Source organism: Geotrypetes seraphini, chromosome 2 (assembly GCF_902459505.1).
Source record: "Geotrypetes seraphini chromosome 2, aGeoSer1.1, whole genome shotgun sequence".
NCBI lineage: Eukaryota > Metazoa > Chordata > Amphibia > Gymnophiona > Dermophiidae > Geotrypetes > Geotrypetes seraphini.
The window spans coordinates 184,173,506-184,201,438 of record NC_047085.1 but is presented as its reverse complement, the minus strand read 5'-3'; the positions used below and the strand labels follow the sequence as shown (position 1 = coordinate 184,201,438).

Genomic DNA, 27,933 nt, shown 5'->3' with positions numbered 1-27,933 from the left:
AACCGCACCTCCACCCTGAAGGACCGCTCGCACCCCCACAGCCTCCCGACCCCCCCCCCCATCATGTAGAAGCTCCTACCGATGTCCTGCTGCTTCCTCTTGGCCGTCCCGACTCCCCGACACAATCGGGGCAAGAGGGAGCTCAAGCCCTCTTGCCCCAGCCAACCGCGGCACCCCCGACACGATCGGGACAAGAGGGAGCTCAAGCCCTCTTGCCCCAGCCAACCGCGGCACCTCCGACACGATCGGGGCAAGAGGGAGCTCAAGCCCTCTTGCCCCAGCCAACCGCGGCACCCCCGACACGATCGGGGCAAGAGGGAGCTCAAGCCCTCTTGCCCCAGCCAACCGCGGCACCCCCGACACGATCAGGGCAAGAAGGAGCTCAAGCCCTCTTGCCCCAGCCAACCGCGGCACCCCCGACACGATCGGGGCAAAAGGGAGCCCAAGCCTCTTGCCCCGCCGACACCCCAACTTCCCGACACTATCGGGCCAGGAGGGAGCCCAAGTCCTCCTGGCCCTGGCGACCCCCCCCTGCTAGTTGTTCAGGCCAGGAGGGAGCCCAAACCCTCCTGGCACGGCGACCCCCTACCCCCACCCCGCACTACATTACGAGCAGTAGGGATCCCAGGCCCTCCTGCTCTCGACGCAAACCCCCCTCTCCCTCAACGACCCCCCCCCCAAGAACCTCCGACCGCCCCCCCAGCCGACCCGCGACCCCCCTGGCCAACCCCCACAACACCCCCACTCCCCTTCCCCGTACCTTTGTGTAGTTGGCTGGACAGACGGGAGCCAAACCCGCCTGTCCGGCAGGCAGCCAACGACGGAATGAGGCCGGATTGGCCCATCCGTCCCAAAGCTCCGCCTACTGGTGGGGCCTAAGGCGCCTGGGCCAATCAGAATAGGCCCGGGAGCCTTAGGTCCCTCCTGGGGGCGGGGCCTTGGGCACATGGTCGGGTTGGAATACTTCTAACTCATCTGTTCAAAAAATAGAAAAAGAAATTGTATCATTGAAACAAATTCAAGAGGCGTTAGTTAAAGACAATATTAGCCTAAGGAAGAAGACTGAAATGCTTGAGAATAATTCACGTAGTAATAATTTAAGGTTAATTAACTTTCCAAGACTTGAGTTAGTAACACCTAGAGATATCCTTAAGAGATATCTAGTAGAAAACTTAGAGATACCCGAAGATTCATTACCACCATTTTCACGGGTTTATTATTTGCCTGATAAAGAACAGAATCAACAACTAAAAGAAAAACCTTCAGATCAAGAACTTCTAAATATATCACAGATCTTAGAAACATCTGAGAAGGATTTAGCATCACCAGCCACCATGATTATTACTTTAGCTTTGCCAATTGATAAAACATGGTTGTTAAAACTTTTCTTTAAAAATAGACAAAAAAGCTTTCTTGGTTATAAAATACAAATGTTCCCAGATTTGGCACGGGAGACGCAAAGGCGCCGCCGTGAATTTCTTCTTTTGAAACCTGTGGTTTTATCTTTGGGGGCAACCTTTTATTTGAGACATCCGTGTAAATGTATTGTATATCACCGTACTCTTAAATATGTGTTTTTTGAACCATCACAATTGACAAATTTCGTGGCTATGTCTCGCCTGAATGTTAACAATCTTTGAGCCCTATATTTAGGATATTGTGACCTTATCTCAGTGCTATAGTTCTGTTTCTTTTATAATTTTCTTTTTAGATAATTTTGCCAATTTTCTATAATTCTTGGATCCTAATTGTGGACTTGAGCATAAATAGTATATTTGTTTAATTTAAGATTTATATTGCTTTGTATTTGATATCTATCCTATTCTTGCTTTCTGTACAAGTGTAATACTTGAAATTTAAGTTGAAAATAATAAATAAATAATAATTTTAAAAAAAATAGAAATACGTCCAAAACCCGTTTTTATTTTCGGCGCTTGGATGTTTTTGAGAAATGTTCGTCCAAGTGTCAATTTAGGCCGGTTTTTGGACGTTTTTCTCTTTCGATTATGAGCCCCTTAGGGTTTTATTATAGGGGATTTGTTGTCCAAGTGGGATGCCTTTTTGTTGCCTGTAACCAATTGCATATAGATTAGCCCTTGTTTTTCTGGGATACTGTGTGTGTGCTTGCTCTAAGTGACTGGCATCCAATATTATGCTTCTAGAAGCTCAACTTACCCCCCCTCCTTGCTAACTAAAGATGCACTCCTAACAGTTCAGGTGACTTTGAATACACTGCTCTTAAGAGTGCTGTAATAAAAGCTTGCTGTTTAATAAATATATATTTTATGAGTACAGCAATAAATTAGGTGAGTTTCTAGCATGAGCAGTGAAGACCTGGATAGACTCCAAGGCAATTTGCGGGGTAGACTTAATGAATTACCCTGAAGAGAGAGCCCAGACCCTTTTTTTCAATAATTTCAGTCTTTGTATGCATGTGACGATCACAGTACTTTACCTGGTATTTACAGCAAGCAGGGTTACATCCCTTAGAGGCTGTAAAGATGAATGCACCATTTCAAGTTAAAGAGCTCCAGCAGGCCATTAAATCTTTGTGGAATTATTCTGCTCCAAGATCTCTGGGGTCACGGGTGAATTAAGATTTTGTAGGTGTGGGTGCTTGGTCCTATTGTATCATATTTTACTGATGCTATGTCCAAAAAAATCTTTCCCACCTTATTCTAATCAGGCTCTCACAAAACTAATACCTAAACTAGGGTGCCTCTCTAAGCTAACTGATTTCCTATAGGTCTATTTCTCTCATTAATGTAGATATAAAATTACTTTCCAAAATTTTGAGAGATTGGTTGGCCCTTCACATACCTTCTTTAGTACCAGCTTTAATGACGATTGCTTTTACCGACCCCACTGCACAGAAATGGCCCACTGCATATTTTTCCCCTTGATCACCCATATTCCGATCTGGCCATGCAAATTAGCTACAACCCCATGCAATGTAGCCAAGCAATTAATGCACTAGAATTGCTTGGCTATTCCCCCCCCCCCCACCATCCAAAAAAAAGGGGTTTTAACGATCAGAAAAACTGACTGGTCTAGTAACTGTGTTACCGACAGGTCTGCCTGTTTATGTTTCAATGGCATAGATATTTTGCGTCTGTTACACACGCAAAATATCTGTCCCATAAAAAAAAAAATGAAGAAAAGTCCCCCACTGCCGATGCCAGCCCTCCCTGATGACCCCTGACAAACGCAAGAGAAAATTGGTAGATTGCCCACTCCTTCCTGCCATGCAGAACATCCCCATGTCATGCCCCCCCCTGCGCCAGGCACCCTGAGCCACTGTTCCTGTCCCTCCCCCCCCCCCCCCCGAACCCAAAAGAAACGGCAGGAGCGATGCTCACTCACTCCTGCTACCGGAACCCCCCCATATACCCTTTTTTAAAAGTTGGAAGCAGGAAGCCCGCTCTGAGGCTCCTGCTTTGGGCCCACCAGTCCTAAATGATAGGCCTTCTCCTCTCTGGTACAGCATGTGATGCACAGGGAGGGGCCAAAGTTCCCTCCAGGATACTGAGGGAGGAGCCTAGCTCTAAGCCAATCATGGCCTTTGGCCTCTGCCCATGTATCACATGATACACTGAGGAGGGAAAGGCCCGTTATTTAAGACTGGTGGCCCGAAACAGGAACCTCAGAGCGGGCTTCCTGCTTTCAACTTTTTAAAAAGGAGGTGTCCAGTGGCAGGAGGGAGTGAGCATCCCTCCTGCCATTTTGGTTCGTGGGGGGGATGGTGACTTGGGGGTGCCTGGTGCAGGGATATTCTGCATGGCAGGAGGGAGTGGGCATCCCCTCATGCCTACTTTTTGGGGAAGAGAGGGGATTGGTGTGGGGGAGGGGGGTCAGCGTGGGGTGGGGCTTTTTTTCTTTTTTAATGGGACAGATAGTGCATGTGTAACATATTTGTGTCATTTTACAAAAAAGCCCTAACATTGACAGGAGGGGGCTGCTTCCCCTGTCACTGCTGTTTGCGCAGGTGTCAATCGCTCATTTGCATGCAAATCATTTGCACCTCCGTGCAAATCACATGCATGCAAACTTGATAGCTTATCGATTGCTGCTTGAAAATCAGCCAGTCAGCCAACAGCGATCTAATCAGTATCTTTAGTGTATCTAGCCCTAGGAGTGTGTTGGAATGTGCCAGCATATGAATCACAATAAGAGTTAAATTTGTCATTTTTCTAACAATGCACAGAGTGCAATATTTTACAACTGCATCCTCGGGCACCATTAACTGCTGTTTTTTTGAGTTAACATTGCTTGTTCAAAGACATTACTTGAGCAATGATAGCCTTGATTTGATGTGCCTAAATATATACAGAATATTTTTTTCAGCTTGTTTTTATCTTTTTAAGGTATATGAATGCTGCTAAACTCGGGGAATCCATACTGATCACTGCTCAAGTTTTGAAACAAGGACGAAGTCTTGCATTTGCAACTGTTGATTTGATAAACAAAGACACAGGCAAAATTATTGCACAGGGTAGACATACAAAGCACCTGGGAAATTAACAACTAACTATATAAGAAAAGCAGTTGAGACTTTAAATGTTAAAAATAAAATTATATGCAACAGACTAGTGAGACATATGAAGTATGTCCCAAGATTTTGAAATAATAATGATTCTATATTTTGACACTCCTTACATCAGGAATGTTTTAAATGATTAAAAATGTGTGAATTAAATAGATGTGTTTTTCTCTGTTCCTCACTACCAGTTGTAGTATTAGAACCAAATCTCCAGAGGGGAGTGGTGATAGTCTGGCATAGTAAAAATGGCAGAGGATGGTGGTACCTTTTATAGACTAATCAATGCTTTTGCAGATAAGAAAAAGAATAAATTGGTACAAATGACATTCACACAGATAATGTTCAAAAACCAGTAGAATACTTCAACTTTTCAGAACATTCTGCCTGATGTAAAGATAGTCATACCTTCTTGGTGTTTACTCCCAGTTCTTCAGGGCCCTAATGCATTTACAGGGGACAGATTTGCATATATTGCTTCCAAAGTATATAAATATCTTATGTATTCATTAGGGATATTTTGAAAACCTGACCCATAGCAGCCCCAAGGACTAGGAATGAATACCATTCTCATACTACTTCAAAGGGATTCTCTAGTTTGAACACCATCAACCAAAGCTGAATTTGACACCATCAACCGAAGCCTCAATAGTGACAATGATTTATGGCCTATTACAGACTGGCATAGATTTAATAATTCAGATTGTGTCATTGATTTTTCTTCTCTACCACCGTTGTTAATTATGTTGCAAGTCTCCATCATTTCTGGTATGTCGCTTCTGGATTCTGTACGCGGGGTGTTCAGTCCGTAGCTGTGAGCCAGTGTTTGTGCAGAAATCCAACACTTTTCTCACTATGTGCTCTTCTTCTTCCTACTGCTGAGAGAGAGCCTGCTGTGACAGAGCCACCTACAGCTTCAGTTTTTGCAAGCAATCCATGCAGAAGTCTTTCTGATCTGTTCGGCTTCCTTTTTCTTATTTTTTTGCAATTTCAAGTCACTTTTCGGTGGCTTAGGTGCTGTGGGACCCCTTGCTGTGGTCTCTTGGCAGAGGAAAGGAGATAGATCCTTGGAGCCAGCCTGTTGCTTCAGAGAATGTTTAAGAGATCTGTAGAGCCAGCCTGCAGTGTTTCACCCTTTTGGGCTCGGGGTCTGTACCCCTGGAAGCTAGCTTACCTTCTGTCAGGTCTAAGCGCATGTTCTCTACGTCCTGAATAACAGCCCTTAGGGCTGCATTTTCCTGCCCTGGTTGTGTTGAGAGGTTGTGTGGGGGCAGAGGTCTCAGTCGGGGTCCAGCTGACTGCAATTCCAAAGAACTTGACATTGGCTCACTTCAGAGCTTTTCTGAGGCAGAAAATCCTTTTCCTCCATTCAGCTGCAGTGAACGAGCTGGCAGGCAAGGCACTTCAGTGACTGAATATACCTTCATTATTTATTATGAGAGAATTGGAGATGGTCTGTAAAATTGAATTTTAAGGGTTGGGTTCAGGTCTCCCAGATTGCCGGTACAGGAGCGTCTGTGTACCACAGCATGCTGGGGGAGAGGGTGGGACCAGCTGCCCTGTCTATCAAGCAGCAGAGATGGATACATTTGATAATGACAGCAGGTTGACTTGTTTTGGAATCTGCTTGGAAACAACCAGATCTTCTGGTGTTCCGAATACTGTTGACCAAAGTCAAATATATTCAACAAATGTAAAAATTGACTGCCCTTCAGCAAAATCAGAAAACATAGTTATAATACCATTTGGAGTCCCAAGGGAGTATTCCCATTGATCTCTGAATTTTAACTTCTTATATTTTTATACCTAATGAATCTCCTGCACACATCCTCCCATGAGGGGTGGGGGGAAGGGGGGGGAGGAAGGGAGACTATGGACTTTTCCTCCAAGAACTTATCCAAACCTTTCTTAAAACCAGCTCCGCTATCCGCTCTTACATATCTTGGTACAGAAATCCACAGCACTGTTTTGGCCAAAACTGTATCCATAACTAGTCTAGCCCTACCTCCACTTTATGGGAAACATGTACCCCCTCCCCAGCCAACCATTATTCTGCTCATCCCCACCTTTTAAAAGCCCTGGTGGCCTAGCGGTGTCTTTAGAGCAGAAGCATCCCCAGTTGCTCCTGCCTGTTGGCTGAACTGAAAAAATGGCAGCTGTGACTTTATACAGTAGTCTCATGAGACTTACCATGGGAATTAGGAATGGCTTGAGCAGGGTGGCCAGGGCAGAAATACATAGCGATGCTCCTGCTGCAGCCAAGGCTGCACCAGTGCATTGATTCCACACAAATGGTTAAGGGAATAAAGCTGAATAGCCAATTTAACCAGTTTTTTTCTTTTTCCTGCTGGCAAGAGCCCTATAGGGCCCACTGCATGCAAATACTGGCTAAAGCAGACATGTCAAACTCTGGCCCGCAGGGTAATAAGATTTGGCCCGCCGTTCCTTCCCTCCCTCCATAATATGCAGCACAGCTCCACCAATATGAAAAGGAGCTGCATCAAAATCAGGGCCCTGCCTAGCACGTTTCCTCCAATTTCGACACGGCTCCTTTTCAGATTGGCAGAGCTACACTTCACCTGATAGCTTCTCCTAGAGATGGTTGTGTTGTTGGGCCCCTCCTTGGCCTGTGCCAGGCTCTGGCACTGCTCGTTTACACCAACAGCTAGGCCATGAAGATCTGTGGCAGCACCCAAGAGGCGGCTTGTGTAGCTCGAAGGCAGCACTTCAATTTCCTGGGGCCAGTTGGTACTGCCTGCTTTAAAAAGCATTAAAATGCTGTCGGTAGGTGGGAGGAGCCTGGAGAATAAGGCGTAATAGACTGCAGGAGCCCATGAAGCAGATATGGGGGGAGGGGTGCTACATCGTATGCTATTCCAATTAAGCTCTTCTGCTGAAAAGATTCTTTACATTGTAATTTTTACAAGTGTTACTAGGTTGAAACTATGGGGCAAATTGTATTAATTAAGGGCCCTTTTACTAAAGTGAGGCAAGCCTAAAACTAATAGCATCAGGAAGGAGTATAACTAATTTGTGCAGATCATGATTAACATTTAGAGTAATGCATAGTACCTGCTCCTGGTTAATGCAAAACACACTTAGAACCCCTTTTACAAAGCCATGGTTGAAACTACAGACACGGCAAACACAACATAGACCATAGGAACTGAATGGGTTGCATTACATTTGGTGCACAGGAATAGTTTCTGTAGCTTTGTAAAAAGAGCCCTTAGTGCTTCTTATTTAACAGGTGCTAAGCACTCCTGTATTAAAACTGTTATACATACACTTCCATACCCACTTTATGCCTATGCATTGCCTCCTGAGTGAAAAAAACTCACCAATATGTAATGTAACAGATGGAAACAGGAATAATGCTTTAATACAGTTATGCAGTAGTCTGTTTCCATATGCATTAAAGCCAGATTCAGTAAATAGTGCTGAAAAATCAGCACTAGGAAGAGGGAAGCAGTGCTCAGTGCTACTCTATAAAGGCACTCTGGGATAAGAACCCTTTATAGAATAGCATCTAGCAAGGATTCCTGTGCCCAACTTTCAACTGGCAAGTCTTCATGCCCAAACTTGGTATAAATTCTGGTGCACAAGTTTGGGCATAGATCCCTGAATTCTATAACCCTACATGCATCTTTTGACTCTCATTGACCAAGTTGCTTCTGCAGATGATCCAGCCCACTCCAAGTACTACTGCACACACCAGAAATGAATGTATGGTGGAAGAATAGAATCGGCTGATACAATGGAGCATTTCATGGCCTTATATCTTCAGGGTAAACACATCTTAAGTTTACAGCTCTAGCTTTTGTAATATACATTAAATAGAAATTTATGTTTTCACCTCATTTATTTAGATTTTAAAAGGTTTTTCCAATTTCAAAACAAAAGCTAAATACAAATTTGAAACAGGTAAGCACTAGTTTTACCCAAAGGGAGCAGGCTTATACAGATTTACTTCAATTAAGGTACTTAACCCTTAAGAAAACTTTCTTTGTCAAAACTATACAGTAGTCTTCTTTATGTTCATTGCACAGTCTTTAAACAAAATAAAAAAAAATATTTCCTATCAAAACCAACCTTGACACTCCACGCTTTTTACAATTCATAACTGCTTAACATTGTCTACTCCAAAACCCTCCATGGGTTTTCCATAGGAAATTTTACTTTATTGTAGAAACCAGTATATTCTGCACAATTCACCAGCAAAATTACAGGTTTCAACTGCTTTTACAAAATGATATTCTCCATCATATATGGTTTCTGCAGCTACTATATAAACCATCCTAGATTATAGCTGCTTTAGCTACTTCAGACTCCAAATCTGCCTCATTACTTGTATAATGTATCCACTAAATGGAATACCTTTTAAAACAGTTATACAGCAACTGGGGAAAAGGAATGTAGAACTGAAAGTGTTAAACATGGGCCAGAAAAAAAAGAAACCTATGAGTAGGAAAGATGCTCATTCCTCTTAAAAGTTTTCTCCCATGTCTGTTGCACTTTATATTTCAACAACCACTTCTGTGCTCTTTGATACTATTGTGGTTACAGGAAAGCTAATTATACCTGTTACATTCACTTCTCACCTGTCAAATACTGTTTACGTTATAGATGTAAAGAGCCATAACCAGCACAAATAGGAAGATCACTACAAATGAATATTACCTTGTGCTTTCAAATACATTTGATTCAGTGTATATCAGTCCTTTTCAAAGCTTTAGTAAGATGCTGATGCAATGCAATCAGCAAAGCATCCTTTCACAAGGTCCATACAAACAAAGCCAAAACCCTTCAAACAAAATAAATTAAAGTTCCAATACAAATGATTAAAACAAAAAACAAACAAAAAAAGACTATCCAGGATAAGCAAGTTTCACAATGTACAAGTGTTCTGAGTCCATTTTCTTCCGAAATTCAGAGTTAAGGGTGAAAAAATGAGATTTTTGCAGAAAACTGATCTTCCCTATTTGGCTGGCTTGAATACTATTCAGGCATGTAAGGACGGAGGTGTTCCTCAAGAGTACCAACCGTCCAATGGGTGAGCTGTTCTTGTGGCAGGTACAGGCAGATGCTGCATAACTTGAAGATTGTAGCTTTATTTTTTGGAGTCTGAAAAACAAAATTCCTAGCTTTAAAAACATAAGTCATACCATTAAAATAAATTTCAGAGAAACTAGAAAGTATCTTGATTGTATGAAAATAAACCTCCTAACTAGCTATCAAACTTAAAAGAGGTATTTTACTAAAGCATATAAAATCCCTAAATATATAATGTGCTCAAAAAACAAACCTCTTACATAATCACACAAGAGTAAACAGGAGCCATCGCACAAATGCTCCTGGAGCTGCCCATCCACAGCAGTACAGAACATACATAAAACAAATTTTCTACAAAACTTCTCTTTTATACTGAATGTTCCAGCAGCTCTCACAATCCTGTCTTCCTGTTACCTCTGCATGAAAATTCAAACATAACTGTGATTGTGGGAGCTGTTGGAACATTTAGCTTAAGAGAGAAGTTTTGTAGAAAATGTGTTCATATACAATATGTTTATATATATACTAGTGTTTAAGCCCGTTAGATTAACGGGTGCTAGATGTCTCCTGCTTTTGAACTTGGGCAGGGGCAGAGGCAGAGCCGGGGCGGGAGGGAGTGACGGTGGGAGAGCAATTTCAAAGCCTCAGCAGCGGCGGCTCCTTGACCAATCCGCGCTTACAACGTCCCCACACTTGCGGTCTGGCTGGCTCCCCCACCAAAGCCCTTTGCAGCGGCAGCCCCTCCCGCATCCGTCCCCACGTCCCAAGCCTCTCCGAAGACCGGCTCCCACGAAAATGGTACCCCTCTGTCCAAAGCCGTGGCAGCAGCCTCCCTCAAGACACATTTCAAATCTGACATATTGTAATCACAAAACAGAAAATAAAATTATTTTTCTTACCTTTTGTTGTCTGGTCATTATTCATATCATGTAGGGGTCCCAGGCTATGGTTGGCTTTTGATAACCCGCTTGCCAGGGCCCCTTCTTTCTTCTTCCCTCCCTCCATCCCGGCAGCTGAAGACAGGCACCTCCCCCCAGTGGTCTGAGACAGGAGGGAGCAGTTAGGAGAGGGTCTGAGGACAAAGAGGGGCTCAACAGCGCACAACTACCTTTCCTTCCCTCCCTCCATCAAGTGCAGTGCAGCTCCACCAATGTTAAAAGGAGCCGTGTCAAAATCGGAGGCCTGCCACTGCCGTAGCACATTCCCCTCTGCCTTGGTCCCGCTCCTTCTCTGACATATGGGACCGCGGCAAAGGGAACGTGTTACGGTGGCGGCAGGGCTCCAATTTCAAAGCAGCTCCTTTTAACATAGGCGGAGTTGAACTGAAGGGAAGGAACGGTGGGGCCGGGTGAGGAAGGCCGCCTGCTAGGTAGGGGGACAACAATGGCGCTTATGCTCAAGCCCCCGCCGCAGCTCCTCTCTCGATCCTGGTGCGGTTCGAGAGAGGAGTCGTGGCGGCGGCTTGAACATAAGCGCGATTGTTGTCCCCCTACCTAGCCGCGAGGCTGCGGCGGGGTTTCCATGGCAACCCGATCGCGGATCTCAGTGTAGGGCCGGGTCTGGCGGCGCCGTGTAGGGCGGAGGTGGGACCTCAGCACTGCACCGCCGGGCGGCTCACGCCGCCGGCCCCCAGGAGCTCGAGGCCGGTTGCGGACATGCCTGGTGTGGCATAGTGCAGGAGGAGTGATCGGTGGCGCGAGGTAGAGAGCAGGTGATGACAGTGATTGGTGGCGCAAGGTGGAGAGCAGGTGATGACGTAAAACGCGCGCATGCGCACTAAAAAAAACGGGACAGCTCAGGGAACACGTTTTTTTTAGTGCGCATGCGCGGCCTAGTATTTTATTATATTAGATATTTATTTATATATGGAGACAGTTTAAGTTGACAGGGTTCCTGGATCAAGAGCTGTAGAAGGAGTGGGAACCAAGGCTGATCATGATGCCCCAATCCTAGCAGTTTGATTAAAGTCTTTCCTATGAGAGGGTTTAGGACCTCTTATCTGGAACTGCCAACATACTTATTCTCGCTCTAATCAATCTCTCCTAACCCTCACCTCTCCCACTTTAACTACCACAAGATCTGATTTAAAAATGTAACTTAAATTGATGTAATTCTTATTTCCAGCCACAGATTCCTTTTAGAGAATTGTGGGATATAAGACATTATTGTATTGCATTGTAGAAGGTATCAGATTCTAGGCAATTGGGAGCATACAGTCTGGAACAGAAGAGTGGAAGTTTGTGGTTGTGGGGGGGAACCAAAGAGGACTATGTCCAGAATCCCCCATTTGTAGAAAATCTGATGCAAGACTGTGATACTGAGAGACTACTCGTGTGGCTGGGAGTCTGCCAAGTTTGTCTACCAATACATTTTACTTCCCCACTACATAAACCGCTCTGAGAAGAATTCTATGAGATCCTGTGCCCCCTTGTTTGTTCATACAGAATGTAGCAACTCAATTGTCGGTTTGAATGAGGACTACCTGGTGACAACGGAATGTCTTGAGAGCATACTGCTCGGAGCTTAAGGAGACTGATATGGAGAGTTTTCTCATGAGAAGACCAGACTCCTTGAGTTTGGAGGCTATCCAGATGAGCACCCCAGCCTAACAATGAAGCATCGGTGATCATGAGTTTTTGATGGTAAGGGGCCTGAAAGGGAAGGCCAAGTGAAGTTTGAAGGAGCTATCCATTGTTGGAGGAAGCAACAGAGATCAGAGGTGACTTGGATTAGAGCAGGCAGAGATCGTGTAGTCTGAGACCATTGGATCAGCAGGCAGAGCTCGTGTAGTCTGAGACCATTGGATCAGCAGGCAGAGATCCTGTAGTCTGAGGTGGAAATGTGCAAAAGAGTGACATGTATTGTGGAGACAATGCGACCTAGAAGGCGTAGCATTTGATGTGGACACCATCTGGCACTTAGGGTGGACACCATCTGGCACTGTTGCAGTAGTAAAGCCTAACTGTGCAGTGTCCAAGAGAGGTCTTTCAAACTCTAATTTCCGAGTCAGGTGTATATGTGATTTTTGGTAGTTTACAGCAAACCCTAGTTTAAATAATGGCATTCTGAGCTGTTTGTGATGATGAAGCCTTGATCAGTCATCCATCCAAACAGGGAAAGACATGAAAACTCCATGAGCAAAGGATTTCCGCTACTACCACAATGCATTTTATGAACACTTGAGCTGAAGCCAGACCGAAGGGTTGGACTTTACTGAACTGTTGAAATCCAAGGCGAAGATACTTTCTATAAATGAGTGTAAGCTTCCTTGAGTTCTAGAGAGCAAAGCCAATTATCCTTTTACAATAAGGGCCATAGGGTTTCCAGGGAAACCTTGTGAAACTTCTCCTTCAACAAGTATTTAAGTTCCCAGAGGTCTAGAATTGGACAAAGACCTCTGTAGAGAATGACACGGTGGCGGTTTACCCGCGGCTACCGCATTTAGCTGCGGGTAACCCGCCGGAACGGGGAAAGAAAAATAGCAGTCGCTGTGGGGACGGGGACAAGGCCATTCACCGCCCCGTGGAGCGGTGAATGGTCTTGTCTCTGCAGTGAGGTATCAAGGATCCCGCAGCCACCGCCCGCACATAGCGTTTAGCCAGCTCCCTCCCTCCACCTCACCTTATATTTCGAGTTTGCCGGCTTCCTTTTTCCCGAGCCGCACACGCGGCTGCGCGAGTCAATCAATTTTCTCCTCTGACGCAACTGGAAACAAGAAGTTGCAGGAGAGGAGAACTTTGATTGACTTGCGCAGCCGCGCGTGCACGGCTTTTTGAATGCGTGCAGCTCAGGAAAAAGGAAGCCGGCAAACTCAGAATATAAGGTGAGGTGGAGGGAGGGTGGGGGCTGCTGGACCTTTATTTAAGTATATAAATACTTAAATAAATATTGAGGCCTCTGCCTTGGGGCAGAATGATTTGTTTGCAATGTCTGCCGGTGCAGAGTCCAAGCGCTGGAGTGCATTCCAGGCGATCTAGGAGCCCTATTGGAATATGCTCACTCATCAACAACATATTGAATAAATAATTGGTTTCTGTGGGTGGAAGTTGGGTGAGGGGAGTTGTACTGATTATGGGATGGTGGTAGTTTTTTTTTTTTTTTGGGGGGGGATGTTATAATATATGGGGAAAAAAAAACTCCTGCAAATCTATTTTTCTCTTTCTGCTTTCTCTTAAACATTGGCCTCTACTGTTCACTTCTTTGGTATTGTATCATATTTTTATCTTACTTTTGTTTATTATTGTAAAATTCTTCTGTAATCGGTAACTTGGACTGGATGTATTCCTATTTGGCCTTTGTTTGTTTGTTTGTTATGTGGTTTGCTCGCAATAAAGATGATTATATATTTTTTTTAAAAGATTCACCATGGTGGCTCCACATTTTGATTCAATTGCATTACAAGCAACATTTCCCACAGCCCTTCTCTCATGTTTTCCACTCCCTTCTCGGTATCATCAGCCTGAGTGAGAGTGGTTCTTTAACTTGCAAACATTTGTACACAGCCTGTGCTCTTTCATAAGACAGGGACGACGAGGGCAACCTATTAATATAATGGTGGCGCTGCTGATTTGCTTACACATCTCTAGTTCAGCAGCAGGAACTTTGATTTATAAGAACGGAATAAGCTAAATATTAGAGTACTAAGGCTTATATGGATGCTGCGGGGACAGTGACGGGGCGGTGAATGGGATGGCAGTGGCGGTGACGGGGCAGTGAAAGGGGTGACGGTGATGGGGTGGTGAAGGGAACGGCGGTGACGGGGCGGTGCAGAGGATGGTGGGCCGGGGACAGATTTTTCCCCCGTGTCATTCTCTAGACCTCTGGTCTTTTTTGTTGATCAGGAAATACTTGGAGTAGAACCCCCAGCCCCTTTCCTGCAGAGGAACAAGTTCGATTGTGTTTAGCTGGAGAAGGGCTGAGAGTTCTTGGTGAAGGAGGGACTTTGAGACTCTTCTGCCGAGTGGTTTGGAGGTCTTCTTAACAAGCATAGGGTATAACCTTGAGCTATTACTTGGCATACCTACTGATCTGTTATTAGAGTCAAAATGCTGGTGAGAATAAAGGTCTGCCGCCTATGGGAAGATCTTCTGGAGTGAGTAAGAGAAATGCTGGCAATGCTCTCTAGAAGAGAGTCAAAAGGATGACTATTGCTTGGACTGAGACTGATTTTTGTGCCTTGAACATGATCGTTAAGCTGCAGGTCTAAAAGAGGCAGCAAGAGGGTTGATTTTAGCGGTTTAGAATTATAATAATATGAACGTTTATCTCTGAGATGAGGGTTGAGAGGATTGTGCCTTAGATGAAGTTGTCATAGTATCTCTGTTTTTTCCATCAATGATGATGCATGCAAACAGGTCTGTGCTGATTCTGATAGAAGTTGAGCAGAAGTAGATGATCTTGTCCTCAACTGATACGTCGATCCATCTTTGGGCTGGGCTGAAGCAGGTATGGAAGTCTTTACTGCCTGTGTAGACTGCATCTGCAATAGTCCTGTAAGCTCTTGTCTGAGCATAGCCTGAATCTCCTCCTGGAGAGAGAGTGCCTGTATTAAAAGAGACAGTGGCATGGAGTACTGGTTAATGTGGCATGGTAGATCTTTATGTTGAAGTACACCTGTGCAGACATGCCAGTTGGATGGATGAATGGTCATCCACACGTCAACGCTTGCTATGTATTGCCACACCTGTGCTCTCTGTGGACACCCTGAGCCGTCGGGTAGTGACATGTTTGCTACTGGCGTGGTCCCTTTAGAATTAGGGTGTCCTTTCAAGTTGGCCGCCACTAGACAAATGCCTAACTAAGCTTACTCCCAAGGGTTTGAAGAAAACACATTTGTCAGAATGGCCTTGGTGCAAAAACATAAGCTTTTTTATCCCAGGACAAGCAGGCAGCATATTCTTAACGTATGGGTGACGTCACCGACGGAGCCCCGGTACGGACCTTTTTAACTAGAAAGTTCTAGTTGGCCGCACCGCGCATGCGCGAGTGCCTTCCCGCCCGACGGAGGAGTGCGTGGTCTCCAGTTTCTTCGTTTCCGCGGAGCGAAGAAGACGCATGTGGTTTCAACGGCTGTTGAACACTCCTTTTTTGCCTTCCCGCTCGCGTTATTTCTGATTTTTTCTACTTTTTCCCTTCGGTTTTCTGTTTTCTTTCTAATTGGTAAAAAAATAAAAAAAAAATAAAAAAACTTTCTTTTTTCCTTTATTTTTCAACCGGCCCCGGCGGGGCCTGTTGCCATCATACAAGCCTCCGGCTTTGATTTCGCGGAGGCCGTATTTCCCTTCATGCCCCCTCAGCCGGGTTTTAAGAAGTGCCAGCGGTGTGCACGCCCGATTTCCCTTTCGGACCCACACAACTGGTGCCTACAGTGCTTGGGTCCGGAACATCGGGCTGACACCTGCACCCGCTGCGCGACTCTCCAAAAACGCACACTTAAAAATAGACAAATCCAGCAGAATCTCCTCTTCGGCACCGGTTCTGCTATGGATCCGACCCCGACGTCGACGGCACCGCCGAAATCGGCACCGTCAACATCGACACCACCTGATCCTTCTGCGGGGTCGATAGCGCCAGGTAAGCCGGCTAAGAAGCCTTCCACTTCCCTCGAGCGCCCTCCAGCCACGGCGGTGACACCGGTCCTTCCGACGTCCCGCAAGTCCCGTAAGCGCTCCGCTCCGATAACGGTGAGTGCCTCTTCATCGGCCTCCTCATCACCGGAGCGTAGAGCGGCACCTATGGTACCGAAGAAAAGTAAAACGGTACCGGTGCCCCCATTGGAGGACCGTATCTCGGCCATCCTCCAGACCAAATTGCAGGAACAGCTACAGCACCAGCTTCAGGAACTGCTTCCAACCCTGCTGGCACCACTCCTTCCGGTACCGGTCCGGCCCGAGCCTCGCACCACTACGCCAGTGGCCACCCCCTCGGTACCGATGAACACTTCGATGCCGGTCTTATCTGCACAACCTACACTCCAGACCTGCGCGGCGGAGGACCCCTCCCGGCCCCAGGATCGACATCGATCGTCTCGGGACCGGGATCGGCACCACTCCTCCCGGGACAGAGATCGGCACCGGTCTTCATCTCCCGGCACCGTATCCATGAGATCTGGCAAGTCCCTTTCTAAAACCCGCCATGCTGAGCCGGCCATCAGGGACCCTGACTTATGGGAGCAATCCCCACTCGGTACCGAGGAGGATGCCTCTTCCACTGATGAGGAACCCTCCATGGCTGAATCCACCTCCAAACCCGAGCAGTCCTCATTTACGAAATTCCTTCGGGAGATGTCTGGGGCTCTCTCCATCCCACTTGAGTCCGACTCCAAGAAGTCCCAGGCCTTTCTAGAAGCCTTGGACTTCGATCAACCCCCCAAGGAGTTTCTCAAACTACCCGTCCATGATATTCTACGGGAGACGTTTTATAAAAATTTGGAGAATCCCCTTACTGTTCCAGGTGCCCCTAAGAAACTGGACAGTTTATACCGGGTCATCCCTATCCCAGGATTTGATAAACCCCAGTTGCCACATGAGAGCCTCCTGGTAGAATCCACTCTCAAAAAATCTCATGGTTCCAGTGTCTATGCCTCCACCCCTCCTGGCAGAGAGGGTAAAACAATGGACAAATTTGGAAAGCGCCTGTACCAGAATGCCATGCTGGCTAGCAGAGCCAACAATTACTCATTTCATTTTTCTTTTTACATGAAATATCTGGTACAACAACTTTCTGCTCTGCAAAAGTATATCCCTGAACGCAAGGTTCCATTATTTCAGCAACAAATTTCCACCCTCCTTCAGCTTAGGAAATTCATGGTACGCTCAATCTATGACTCTTTCGAGCTCTCCTCCCGAGCCTCTGCTCTGGCAGTGGCCATGCGACGCCTTGCCTGGCTGAGGGTATCTGACCTTGATGTGAACCACCAAGACCGCCTTGCCAACGCGCCCTGTCTTGGTGATGAACTTTTTGGGGAGTCTCTGGATACCACGACACAAAAACTTTCGGCTCATGAGACGAGATGGGACACCCTCATTAAGCCTAAGAAGAAGACTCCGCCAACACGACCATACAGACCTCAGTCCTCCTACCAACGTCGTTTTTCTGCTAGGCCACTTAATCCTCCTCAGCAGCAATCTCGTCGGCCTCGCCAACAACAACAACAACACTCTCAGGCTCGCTCGCAATCTCACCAGACGGCCAAGCCTCTCCCTCAAACTAAGCCTCCTCAGCCCTTTTGACTCCTTTCTCCAGGGCATAGCCAGTCTACAACCCTCGCTGCCTCTGCCTCAACCTATCGGGGGCCGCCTCACCATCTTTCTACGACGCTGGGAGGCCATCACCTCAGACCTGTGGGTTCTAAACATCATCCGTCACGGATACTCACTAAGGTTCCAGACTCTTCCTGCAGACCATCCTCCCGTAGAGTCTGCTTCTCACTCCTCCCAAACTCCACTCCTCCTCAGGGAGGTCCAATCCCTCCTCCTTCTCAACGCCATCGAAGAAGTTCCACCAGACCAAAGAGGTCAGGGATTTTACTCCCGCTACTTCTTGGTACCCAAAAAAACAGGGGATCTTCGTCCTATCCTCGACCTCAGGAACCTCAACAAGTGTTTGGTCAAGGAAAAGTTCAGGATGCTCTCACTTGCCACACTTTATCCTCTTCTGTCTCAACACGACTGGCTATGTTCCCTGGACCTCAAGGAGGCCTACACTCACATCCCAATCCATCAGGCTTCACGTCGCTACCTCCGATTCCAGATCCTGAATCACCACTATCAGTACAAAGTGCTACCCTTTGGTCTCGCATCATCTCCCAGGGTGTTCACCAAGTGCCTGATTGTGGTAGCGGCCTGTCTCAGGTCCCACAACCTACAAGTGTTCCCCTACTTGGACGATTGGTTGGTGAAAGCAACAACCGCTCCACTTGTGCTGCAATCCACTCACCACACCATCTCTTTCCTCCATCTCTTGGGGTTCGAGATCAATTATCCCAAGTCGCATTTGCTTCCCACGCAGCGCCTTCAGTTCATCGGAGCACTTCTCGATACCAACTTCATGAGAGCGTTCCTTCCTGCCGACCGGCACCGGACACTGCTTCACCTCTGTCGACAGGTGCTCCTCCAACCATCCATCCCTGCTCGCCAGATGATGATTCTTCTGGGTCACATGGCCTCGACAGTCCATGTGGTTCCTCTGGCGCGACTCCATCTGAGGATACCGCAATGGACCCTCGCCAACCAATGGTCACAGACCAGGGATCCTCTTTCTCATCCCATCTCTGTGACATCGTCTCTTCAGCGATCTCTTCAATGGTGGTTGAACTCCTCAAATCTTTCCAGGGGCCTCCTTTTTCATCCACCCCCTCATTCCATGATCATCACCACAGATGCCTCCCCCTATGCATGGGGAGCTCACATAGGGGATCTACGCACCCAGGGACTCTGGACCCCTCAGGAGCGTCAACATCACATCAATTTCCTGGAACTCAGAGCCATGTTTTATGCTCTCAAGGCCTTTCAGCACCTTCTCTATCCTCAGGTTCTTCTCCTGTGCACGGACAACCAGGTCGCCATGTACTACATCAACAAGCAAGGCGGCACCGGATCTCGTCTCCTTTGTCAGGAGGCCCTCCGAATTTGGACCTGGGCCACAGCCCACAATCTTTATCTCAAAGCGGTCTATATCCAGGGCGAACAGAACTCCCTGGCCGACCAGCTCAGCCGCATCCTTCAACCTCACGAGTGGACCCTGGATCCTCCCACTCTCCACTCCATCTTTGCTCGCTGGGGCACTCCGCAGGTGGACCTCTTTGCAGCTCCTCACAACCATCAGCTGCCCCAGTTCTGCTCCAGACTCTTCTCTCCACATCGTCTGGCCCCGGATGCATTCCTACTCGACTGGACGGATCGGTTCCTCTATGCCTTCCCTCCACTTCCTCTGATGTTGCGGACCCTGTTCAAACTCCGCAAGGACAGGGCCACCATGATTCTCATCGCCCCTCGGTGGCCCAGACAACACTGGTTCTCCCTCCTGCTTCAACTCAGCTCCAGGGAGCCCATTCCTCTTCCTGTATTTCCTTCTCTGCTTACGCAGAAACATCAGTCTCTGCTACATCCCAATCTGTCTTCCCTCCACCTGACAGCTTGGTTTCTCTCGGGCTGACCTCTCCAGAAAACCTGTCTCAGCCTGTCCGTCGCATTTTGGATGCCTCCAGGAAACCCTCCACACTCCAATGTTACCATCAGAAATGGACCCGGTTTTCCTCTTGGTGCCTCCTGCATCATCACAACCCCACCTCATTGGCGGTGGAAACCGTACTGGACTATTTGCTCTCTCTGTCTAACGCTGGTCTCAAGTCTACCTCGATTAGAGTCCACCTCAGTGCCATCACTGCTTTTCACGAGCCTATCCTCGGAAAACCCCTCACGGCTCATCCTCTGGTTTCCCGGTTCATGAGAGGCCTCTTCAATATCAAACCACCTCTTCAGCCTCCCCCGGTCGTCTGGGACCTCAATGTGGTTTTGTCAGCCCTCATGAAACCTCCCTTTGAGCCTCTTGCTACTACCTCGCTCAAACTTCTCACATGGAAGGTGCTTTTCCTCATTGCCATCACCTCTGCCAGGAGGGTTAGTGAGCTGCATGCACTGGTCGCCGATCCACCGTTCACTGTTTTTCACCACGACAAGGTGGTTCTGCATACCCATCCTAAATTCCTTCCTAAGGTGGTTTCAGCCTTTCACCTCAACCAGTCCATCGTGCTACCTGTCTTCTTCCCAAAACCCCATTCTCATCCTGGGGAACAGGCTCTTCACACGCTGGATTGTAAGCGTGCCCTGGCGTACTACCTTGACCGTACCAGGGCTCACCGCTCCTCTCTTCAACTCTTTCTGACCTTCGATCCTAACCGTCTGGGTCACCCTGTATCTAAACGAACGCTGTCCAATTGGCTTGCTGCCTGTATTGCGTTCTGTTATGCTCGGGCCGGCCTGTCACTGGAAGGAGCTGTCACGGCCCATAAAGTCAGGGCTATGGCTGCTTCTGTGGCTTTCCTCCGTTCCACGCCTATTGAGGAAATCTGCAAGGCGGCCACTTGGTCTTCAGTTCACACATTCACTACTCACTACTGTCTGGATGCCTTCTCCAGACAGGATGGGCACTTTGGTCAATCTGTGTTACAAAATTTATTTTCCTAATGGCCAACCATCCCTCCTCCCTCTCTGTTAGCTTAGAGGTCACCCATACGTTAAGAATATGCTGCCTGCTTGTCCTGGGATAAAGCACAGTTACTTACCGTAACAGGTGTTATCCAGGGACAGCAGGCAGATATTCTTACGACCCACCCACCTCCCCGGGTTGGCTTCTTAGCTGGCTTATCCTAACTGGAGACCACGCACTCCTCCGTCGGGCGGGAAGGCACTCGCGCATGCGCGGTGCGGCCAACTAGAACTTTCTAGTTAAAAAGGTCCGTACCGGGGCTCCGTCGGTGACGTCACCCATACGTTAAGAATATCTGCCTGCTGTCCCTGGATAACACCTGTTACGGTAAGTAACTGTGCTATTCGGGCACCGGCCATAGAATCACTATGCCACTCCAGGTTTCCTTGGTAGCATGAACATAATACAAAACCAAAAGGAAAAAGTTAATTTCATTCACTAACACTCAGACATCAGCTCTGAGTTTGCTTGGCAAAAGCATATACAGTCATTTAGCTCTTCATAAGGCTTAGAGGTAACAGTTGGCAAAAATAACTTTTCATTGTAGTGCTACAGAGGAGACATTCATATTCATGCCTAAGAGACATTTTGTGCTTTTCCTATAGTGTACTCACTTTCTCCAGCTGGGCTGGACTTTCCACACAGAAACGGAGCAGGCTTTACGCTGAGAGGATTAATCTCCTTTTCCTAAGAGGCATGCAGGCTAACTCAACTACCTAGTCGCTATGACAGTCAATTCACAGCTGTGCTCTTGTATGGAGTCCTGAAACCAGGAACCTCAGGTTTAACCTGGCTAGAATTACAGCCTAGCGTTTGGTTCAACTGTGTACATTTCCTGAAGAGGAGATTACTGTGTCTTTCACAAAGTCCAGCAAACTAGCATGAGAAAACTGCAGTACAGGATTATGTTCCTTGATAACTCCCACAGTCATTAGCTCAATGAGAAAACAGAAAAACACAGCCAGAAAGAAAAACCTTTTCACAGACCTTTTCCCAGTGTGTTCAGCTCTCCCATTTCCTCTGGCCAGCTCTCCTCCACAGCACTACTGTCTTCTACCACCACTGGCTCTGGGGGAAGGAATTCTGTAGCCAAATTACCAGCCTGCTCCTCAGTCATCTCCCAGTCCATGCTGATGACCTGCCCTGCAGGGTCTGAGGCAAGCTCAGCCCCGTTCTGCACTTCCTGCCTCTGCTCTTATCCTGCTGTTTCTGCCAAGCCTTGTTCTCCTCCTCCTCCCCCTTGCTCTCTGACGAGCCTGGCTTTAAGATCAAGGAAAGAACCACTCCCCCTTGGCTTTGGATGGGGGAAGGGAATTCCTTCCTCAGCCTGTGCCATTTCTCTGAGGGGAAACTGCTTGTGAGCTTTCTGCCTTACAGGCACTGGACAATAGCAAGGCAGATTCTTCCTGCCTGGCTTTGGGACTGCTTCAGGTAAGTCTAAGCTTTCCTGTTCTATTTCCATTTCCTCATCCTTACTCACAGGGTAGTCAGCTAACTTATTGTCTTGGGCACTGACCTGGTCAGCCCTTCTGCACTGGGATTTGTATACTTTCCTACATTTCCCTGTGGCAAACCTTGGGAATGCAGTAGGTTTGTCACAGCATTGATGAGGTTGGTGCTTGGGAGGATGCAGTGGTATGCTTAGAAGGGAGAGAATGTTTATGCTTTTTAGCTTTCTTATTATATGCTACATCTGTAGACACTCGAGGCACTGATGAAGATGATGTAGAGTCCCGGCGCCATATGCACAAAACTTCTGATGTGGTGTTGATACAGTTCACACCAACGCTGATGCCGGGGGTCAGAAAAACTGGGTGTTGAGTTTCAAATCACCAGCCATGCTCAATATCGATGCAGTATCAAAAAGTTTCTCAAAATGAAGTTTGAAGCTTTTAAGTGAATTCTTTTGCATATAGTAACACAGGACACAAGCTATATCCCAATGGTCAGCACCTAAGCATTGGATACACCAATTATGTGGATTAGAGCCCGAGATGATCCTATTGCATTGAAAGCATTTCTTAAAGCTGCTCAATACTGATTTTGACATGGAGGGGAAAAACAGCCAATGTGAAGTCAAAGGAGCTTGAGTAGACAGCAATCTGAAAATGATCAATGCTCCCAGGAAGAAAAAAAAAAAAAAAAAAAAAGGGCTTGAAGTGATAAGAATACCAAAAATGAAGAAATTGTAAAAAATGAACCAAAGTCAATAGACACAGAGGAACTTGAGAAAAATAATGACATGAGGCTACACATATATACAGAACCAAAGGAAAAGGGAGGTCCAACCTTGTCTGCAGTGAAAAAACCAACCAGGAACAAACCAAAACTGCAGATATGTACAACGATGTAGGCAAAATTTATTGTGACAACCAAAGTATATCTAAAAACCTTTTTACCAAACAGGGGACCCAACACGGTCCGTGTTTCGGACAACCTTCATCAGGGGTCCATGGTAGAAAAGGAAAGAAAAATGTGTCACAAAAAATTGCAGTAGAAAAAATTGCAGTAGAAAAAAACGGATTGTATGTATCGCCAAGGGTTACCGATTATTGTGAAATCTCGCAATTTTTTCTACTGCAATTTTTTGTGCTACACATATATAAACAACCCAATAATCAAGAACACTCCTTGGTCAATACTCCTTCCAACCAATCAAGATGCCTTTTATTCAGTGTAATCATTGTGGTGCTTTAGTTTCAAGGCACATCATTTGGAGGTTTTTAAGGCTTTCCCGATCGTCTATATAGCAAGAGCTCAACAAACAAGCAGGGATTGGATGCAATTAAAGCAGCTTCCATTACTCCACTGAATCATACCAATTTACCACCTTTGTCTCAAAAATTAAAACCCAGTAATAAATGGGTCACAGTAGAGGAGGAGAAATTAGGTTCTTACCTGCTAATTTACTTTCTTTTAGCTTCTCCAGACCAGTAGAGGTTAACTTTACGAATGGGTATATATCTAATCATGACCAGCAGGTGGAGACTGAAAACAAAACTTTGGGACAGTATATCCTAGCCCCTCCTCTCTATTTCCCTCAGTCTGCCGAATAGCCAAGCAGAACCAAGAACTGGAAAACAACAGAGAGAAAAAACAATACTCCGAAAGGAGTAACAAATAACAAAACCCAAAATGCTGTTGGAAAATGCAGAGGAGAAATTCCCGAAGGAAGAATGTCCCCACAGCTCGCCAGCTAAGCCAGCCGAGCCACAGCCGCTGTTCTTCAATTCTCCCCGGCCCTAGAAAAATACTAGAACCCGCAGCAAAAAACCAAAAACTGCCCGCGCAACAGCCCCAACAACAACAACAACAGACAGGGTGGGGACCTCTACTGGTCTGGAGAAGCTAAAAGAAAGTAAATTAGCAGGTAAGAACCTAATTTCTCCTTCTTTAGCACTCTCCAGACCAGTAGAGGTTAACTTTACGAATGGGACGTACCAAAGCAGTCCCTCTCACGGGCGGGACCCCCGAAGGGCCGATACCAGTACACGCTCACCGAACACCGCGTCCCGACGCGCCTGCACATCAACCCGATAATGACGAACAAAGGAATGCAAGGAGGACCAAACCGCAGCCTTACAAATATCCACAGGAGGCACGAGCGACGACTCAGCCCAAGAAGCCGCCTGACCCCGAGTGGAATGAGCCTTGAGAAACTCCGGAACAGGCTGCTGTTTCAGAAGATAAGCGGAAGCAATCGTCTCCTTGATCCAGCGCGCAATAGTAGCCTTAGAAGCGCCAGCTCCCCGACGAGGACCCGCCAGGAGGACAAAGAGACGATCGGACTTCCGGAATTCCTGGGTCCGCTGCACATAAGAGCGAAGGACCCGACCGACATCCAACTTGCGCAGCTGCCGTTGCTCAGAAGAGCCCTCCCGACCACCCAAGACCGGGAGAACCACCGATTGATTGACATGAAAAGGAGAAACAACCTTAGGCAGAAAGGAAGGAACAGGCCGCAAGACGACCCGCTCCCTAGAAAACTCCAAGAAGGGAGTCCTACAAGAGAAAGCCTGCAGCTCAGAAACACGCCTAGCAGAAGTAATGGCCACCAAAAAGACCGCCTTCAAAGTAAGGTCCTTCAAAGAACAGTCGTCCAACGGCTCGAAAGGCGGACGCACCAATACAGAAAGCACCAGATTAAGATCCCAAGAGGGAACCGAGGGCCGTAGGGGAGGCCTAAGCAACTTGGCCGCCCGCAAAAACCTAATCACATCAGGAAGAGCCGATAAACGCTGACCTGACACCAACCCTCGAAAAGCCGACAGGGCCGCAAGATGAACCCGGAGAGAAGACCAAGCCAGGCCTCTATCCAGACCGTCCTGCAAGAACTCCAGAATGTTAGGCAGAGAAGCGCGAAAAGAGGTCACTCCCCGCGCCCGACACCATTCCTCAAAGAGACGCCAAACCCGCACATAAGCCCGAGAGGTAGAAAGCCTCCGGGACCCCAACAGTGTAGAGATCACCTTGTCGGAATATCCCTTCTTGCTAAGGCGACCCCTTTCAAGAGCCACGCCGTAAGACAGAAGGGAGACGGGTCGAACATGGGAATGGGACCCTGCATCAGCAGGTCGTCCGAGAGAGGCAGAGGAAGAGGACCCGCTACCAGGTGCCTCACCAGATCCGCATACCACGGACGGCGAGGCCAATCCGGCGCCACCAGCACCACCAAACCCGGATGGTAAACAATGCGAAGAAGCACTCTGCCCACCAGCGGCCAAGGAGGGAATACATACAACAGCCCCTCCGTTGGCCACTGCTGGACCAGAGCATCCAGACCCTCGGCCAGACCGTCCCTGCGACGACTGAAGAAGCGGGGCACTTTGGCGTTGCCACCCGTGGCCATCAGGTCCATCAGGGGCTGCCCCCAAGCCTGCACTATCAACTGAAACGCCTCGGCGCCGAGACACCACTCTCCTGGATCTAGGAAGTGACGACTGAGGAAGTCTGCCTGAACATTTTCTACTCCGGCTATGTGAGAGGCCGAGAGGTCCAGCAGATGGGATTCCGCCCAAACCATGAGCAGAGCCGCCTCCTGCGCCACCTGAGTGCTCTTGGTGCCCCCCTGACGATTGACATAAGCCACCGCCGTGGCATTGTCCGACAGCACTCTGACCGACTTGCCCCGCAACAGGGAGTGGAAAGCCAACAGCGCCAGACGGACCGCTCTGGTCTCCAACACGTTGATCGACCAGGCGGCCTCCTCCGCGGACCAGGTGCCCTGGGCTGAGTGACCCAAACACTGAGCCCCCCAACCCAGGAGACTCGCATCCGTCAGGAGCACCGTCCACTGCGGGAGATCCAGACCCACCCCCTGAACTAGGTGAGGGGTCTGGAGCCACCAACGCAGACTGCAGCGCGCCAAGCCTCGCAGGGGAACCGGAACATCCATCCCGTGCCTCTGGGGAGACCACCTCCGGAGCAGAGCATACTGGAGAGGACGCATGTGGGCCCGCGCCCACCTCACCACGTCCAGGGACGCCGCCATCGACCCCAAGACCTGGAGGAAATCTCGCGCCCGAGGACACCGGGACGCCAAAAGCAGGCGAATCTGAGATTGCAATTTGCTCACCCGGCCCTCTGGGAGGAAGACCTTCCCCAAGGAGGTGTCGAACAGCACCCCTAGGTACTCCAGACGCTGAGCCGGGACCAACCGACTCTTGGAAAGGTTGACCACCCAGCCCAGCGACCGGAGAAACTCCACCACCCGAGCAGTAACCCGGGAGCTTTCCTGCAACGACTTTGCCCGAATTAACCAGTCGTCCAGGTAGGGGTGTACCAGGATGCCCTCCGACCGCAAGGCTGCCGCGACGACCACCATCACCTTGGTGAACGTCCGAGGAGCCGTGGCCAGCCCAAAGGGAAGCGCACAGAACTGAAAGTGCCGACCCAAGATCGCAAAGCGCAGGAAACGCTGATGAGAGGCCCGAATGGGAACATGCAAGTAGGCCTCCGTCAGATCGAGAGAAGTGAGAAACTCCCCCGGCTGAACCGCCAGAATGACCGACCGCAGAGTTTCCATACGGAAAGAGGGAATCTTGAGAGCCCTGTTGACCCCTTTCAAATCGAGGATGGGCCGAAAAGTCCCCTCCTTCTTGGGCACCACAAAGTAAATGGAGTACCTGCCCGTGCCCCACTCCGGAGGGGGCACCGGAACAACTGCCCTGAGATCTAGCAAGCGCTGAAGGGTCTGGCGAAAAGCCTGCGTCTTCCCCGGAGTCTGACATGGAGAAGCGAGGAAAAAATCCGGTAGAGAGCGGGCGAACTCCAGGGCATAACCGTCCCGCACCACCTCCAGGACCCACTGATCGGACGTGATCTCGGCCCATTTGGGGAAAAATTCGCGCAGCCGGGCCCCCACCGGAACCAAAGGGGGCGCCGGCAAGGCGTCATTGTGCAGGACGGGAAGCGGGGGAACCGGCGGAGGGATTCCCTGCCCCCCGACGGGCCCCCCGAAAGGGCTGCATACGCTGGAAGAACCGACCCCGGGAAAATCCCGGAGACTGGAAAGAAGCAGCCCCACGCCCAGGGCGATACTTGCGAAAATCCCGCAAACGCCCCCGGGCCGCACCCCCCCGAGACGCCGGGCGGGCACGGTCCTCCGGCAGACGGGGAACTTGTGAGTCCGACAGAGTCTGAATCAACTTATCCAAATCCTCTCCAAACAAAAACGACCCCCGAAAGGGAAATTTAGTAAGCTTAGCTTTGGACGCAGCATCCGCCGCCCAAGCGCGCAGCCACAACACACGCCTTGCGGCCACGCCAAAAGCCATAGACTTAGCCGAGATCCGCACCAAGTCATAGAGAGCATCCGAGAGGAATGAGGCCGCCATCTCAATCTTCGCAACCTCCTGATCCACCAGAGACCAGTCGTCAGACTCTCGATCCAAGACCCGCTCCGCCCACCGAAACACGGCGCGAGCGACCAGTCCCCCACAAATAGCCGCCTGGACCCCAAAGCCAGAGACCTGAAAATTTTGCTTAAGGAGGCCCTCCAATTTGCGCTCCTCAGGATCTCGCAAGGCAGAACCGCCCTCAACAGGCACGGTATGCCGCTTGGAAATTGCCGAGACCACCGCATCCACGACCGGCGATGCTAACGTAGCCCGATCCCTTTCAGGAATGGGATACAG

General features: G+C 48.3%; 2 protein-coding genes across 3 annotated transcripts in view; one reads left to right on the top strand and one right to left on the bottom strand.

Annotated features, from left to right (window-relative positions):
- The window catches only part of ACOT13 (acyl-CoA thioesterase 13), a 53,087-nt gene extending 47,630 nt beyond the window's left edge, over window positions 1-5,457 (top strand). For both annotated transcript variants that reach the window (XM_033934495.1, XM_033934494.1), the window contains one exon: window positions 4,365-5,457. In XM_033934495.1, the coding sequence (XP_033790386.1) occupies window positions 4,365-4,521 (157 nt within the window). In that variant the 3' untranslated portion in view covers window positions 4,522-5,457. The remainder of the gene's footprint in view (window positions 1-4,364) is intronic.
- A 2,923-nt stretch (window positions 5,458-8,380) lies between these two features.
- C2H6orf62 (chromosome 2 C6orf62 homolog) overlaps window positions 8,381-27,933 on the bottom strand; it is a 59,548-nt gene continuing 39,995 nt past the window's right edge. Inside the window, exon 5 of the mRNA XM_033934493.1 lies at window positions 8,381-9,661. Coding sequence (XP_033790384.1) covers window positions 9,536-9,661 — 126 coding nt within the window. The 3' untranslated portion in view covers window positions 8,381-9,535. The remainder of the gene's footprint in view (window positions 9,662-27,933) is intronic.